The 2,399-nt window shown below is 49.6% G+C and overlaps 1 protein-coding gene across 1 annotated transcript; it reads left to right on the top strand.

Moving 5' to 3' along the window:
- The first annotated feature begins 125 nt into the window (after positions 1 to 125).
- On the top strand, positions 126 to 2,384 carry LOC125488292 (5'-AMP-activated protein kinase catalytic subunit alpha-1-like). Its single transcript, XM_048621238.1, has 2 exons — positions 126 to 224; positions 1,455 to 2,384. Exons 1-2 carry the CDS (start codon positions 148 to 150, stop codon positions 1,723 to 1,725), a joined length of 348 nt encoding a protein of 115 aa, XP_048477195.1. The 5' UTR covers positions 126 to 147; the 3' UTR covers positions 1,726 to 2,384.
- The last annotated feature ends 15 nt before the right edge of the window (positions 2,385 to 2,399 follow it).

The raw sequence follows: 2,399 nt of genomic DNA, 5'->3' as shown, positions 1-2,399 counted from the left end.
ATAAGAAATGGGAGTTTTACAACAGGTACAGCCTGGTCACTGCTCCCCTAATGCCTGTTGCTGAGCTGTGTTCTCTCGCTGTGCTGTGACAGTGTGATCTGCGCTAACCAGTTGCCCCGTTTGCCTCTCTGACCAGGCCTCTCGAACATGATGTCAGACGGAGAGTTCCTGCGCACGAGCTGTGGCTCCCCCAACTACGCTGCCCCCGAGGTCATTTCTGGAAGGTACTGACAGCACACTGTGCAAACTGTGTTCATACTCTCCTCCAAATCCCTCACCCACCCCAGACTGTAGCACAGATACCATCCCCGGCAACCCCAAGTCAATCACTGTTCACCATCCATGTTACATGGAGACATTCCCTGGGAGATTCTCAGCAAAGTGCATATGAGTGAGTGCTTGTACACAAGGACCTGTGCAGGGCACAATATGTGTGTGTGTATGTGAGTGTGAGAGAGAGAGCATCTGAGTGAGTGAGCACATGCGCTGTCACTCACGCACACTCGCTCACACGGGCCTGTGTAGGGCATAATGTGTGTGTGTGTGAGAGAGAGAGAGCGCATCTGAGCTGACACACACGCGCACACACACACACGCAGCCCTACACAGATCTGTATGAACCAGTGACAGCGTGTGAGCGCATATCGCTTTCTTTCATTCACGGGATGAGGGTGTCACTGGCTAGGCAGCATGTATTGCCCATCCCTGATGGCCCAGAGGGCTGTTAAGAGTTAACCACATTGCTGTGAGTCTGGAGTCACATGGTGACTCTAAAGAATTAGATGGTATTTTCCAGCAACCAGCAATGGATTTGTGATCATCATTGGATTCTTAATTCCAGATATTTTATTGAATTCAAATTCCACCATCTGCCGTGGCGGGATTTGAACCCAGGTCTCCAGAACCTTACCTCGGTCTCTGGATTAACAGTTCAGCGATAATACCACTAGGCCATCGCCATCACGTGTGTGACTGTGTGAGCGAATGTCTGTATGCACGTGTCTGTGTTGCGAAGGGCGCTGAGTGGATTTGTGTTTGTGTATGGGGACTAGTCATGTGTCTGTACAGGTGAGGGCCTGACTCTGTGTATGGAAGGAAAAAAATCACCTGTAACAAGTGTCATGCTGTTTGGAAGTTGTGAAATCCCAGCAGGTTGTGAATCTTTGGAATTCTCTTCTGAGCGTATGGATGTTCTGACATTGAGACAGGGAGGGTTCTGGATGCGGGAGGACATGGTGTGAATGTGGGCTGGGTTCAGGATGAGGATCAGCCCTGCTTTACAAGATGGTGGGGGTGGGCGATTTCTCCTGCCATTGTTTCTGGGTGTGCTGATCCAGGGAATGCACGCAGCCCGTGTGTGTATGGCCTAGGTGAACTCGGGGTTGGGGGTGGGGTGGGGCGGTGCTGAGTAATTGACAAGTGTCGTGTGAGCCGTGTGTGTTGTCTCTCTCCAGGCTGTATGCTGGGCCTGAAGTGGATATCTGGAGCTGTGGGGTAATCCTCTACGCCCTGCTGTGTGGTACCCTCCCGTTTGATGATGATCACGTCCCCATGCTCTTCAAGAAGATCTGTGATGGTATCTTTTACACACCGCAGTACCTCAACCCAGCCATCATTGGCCTCCTCAAACACATGCTGCAGGTTGACCCCATGAAGCGGACCACCATCAAGGACATCCGGTTAGTGTGCAGCTGGCCAGGTCAATGTGCTTTCACCTGCACGTAGCTGCAGGCTGCGTGCCTTCTCTCTTTGACACAGCCTCCACTCTGCAGGGAACTCTGCTCTGTACCCCTCTCCCCAAAGTAACACTGCGTTCTCAGAACTGCCAGTGCCAACCGATTGTAGATGTGTAGCCCAGCCCACAGGAGTGGGCCATTCAGCCCATCAAGCCTGCTCCACTATTCTTTGTGATCAAACACTAATCCATCCCTCTTCCCCAAATCCCTCGATTCTCTGAGAGACTAACAATCTCTCTCTCCCTGCTGTAAACACACACTCAAATCCAGACTTCTTCTGACTGAGGCTTTTCTACCTATTTGCAAGAGCACTGGAATTCTGAACTGTAAATATGGAAGCCAAGTAGAAATCTGCACCGGGGACATAACCCTGAGACTAACAAACAAAACCTAGATGAAATATCATTGGGAGGCAATGATGTAGTGGTAATGTCACTGGGCTTGTAAATCAGAATCTAGGCTAATCATCTGGTGACTTTGGTTCAAATCTGACCAGGGACGATGGTGAAATTTAAGCTTTAAAAAATGTGGAATGAAAAGTTTAATAATTGTTCACCAATATTTTTCTGATGTTATTTAGAAACTCGTTAACTGGTCTGGTCGACATGTGCCTCCAAACTAACAGCAAAGTGGTTGATTCTTAAACACCCCCTGGGTAATTAG

Source organism: Rhincodon typus, unplaced genomic scaffold (genome assembly GCF_021869965.1).
Source record: "Rhincodon typus isolate 14 unplaced genomic scaffold, sRhiTyp1.1 hic_rhity00000199, whole genome shotgun sequence".
NCBI lineage: Eukaryota > Metazoa > Chordata > Chondrichthyes > Orectolobiformes > Rhincodontidae > Rhincodon > Rhincodon typus.
This window is presented reverse-complemented; position numbering and strand designations above follow the sequence as displayed.

Coding starts and splice junctions, on each gene's coding strand:
- LOC125488292 (XM_048621238.1), top strand. CDS start 148: ATGATGTCAGACGGAGAGTTCCTGCGCACGAGCTGTGGCTCCCCCAAC. Junction 225..1,454: donor CCCGAGGTCATTTCTGGAAG/GTACTGACAGCA, acceptor GTCTCTCTCCAG/GCTGTATGCTGGGCCTGAAG.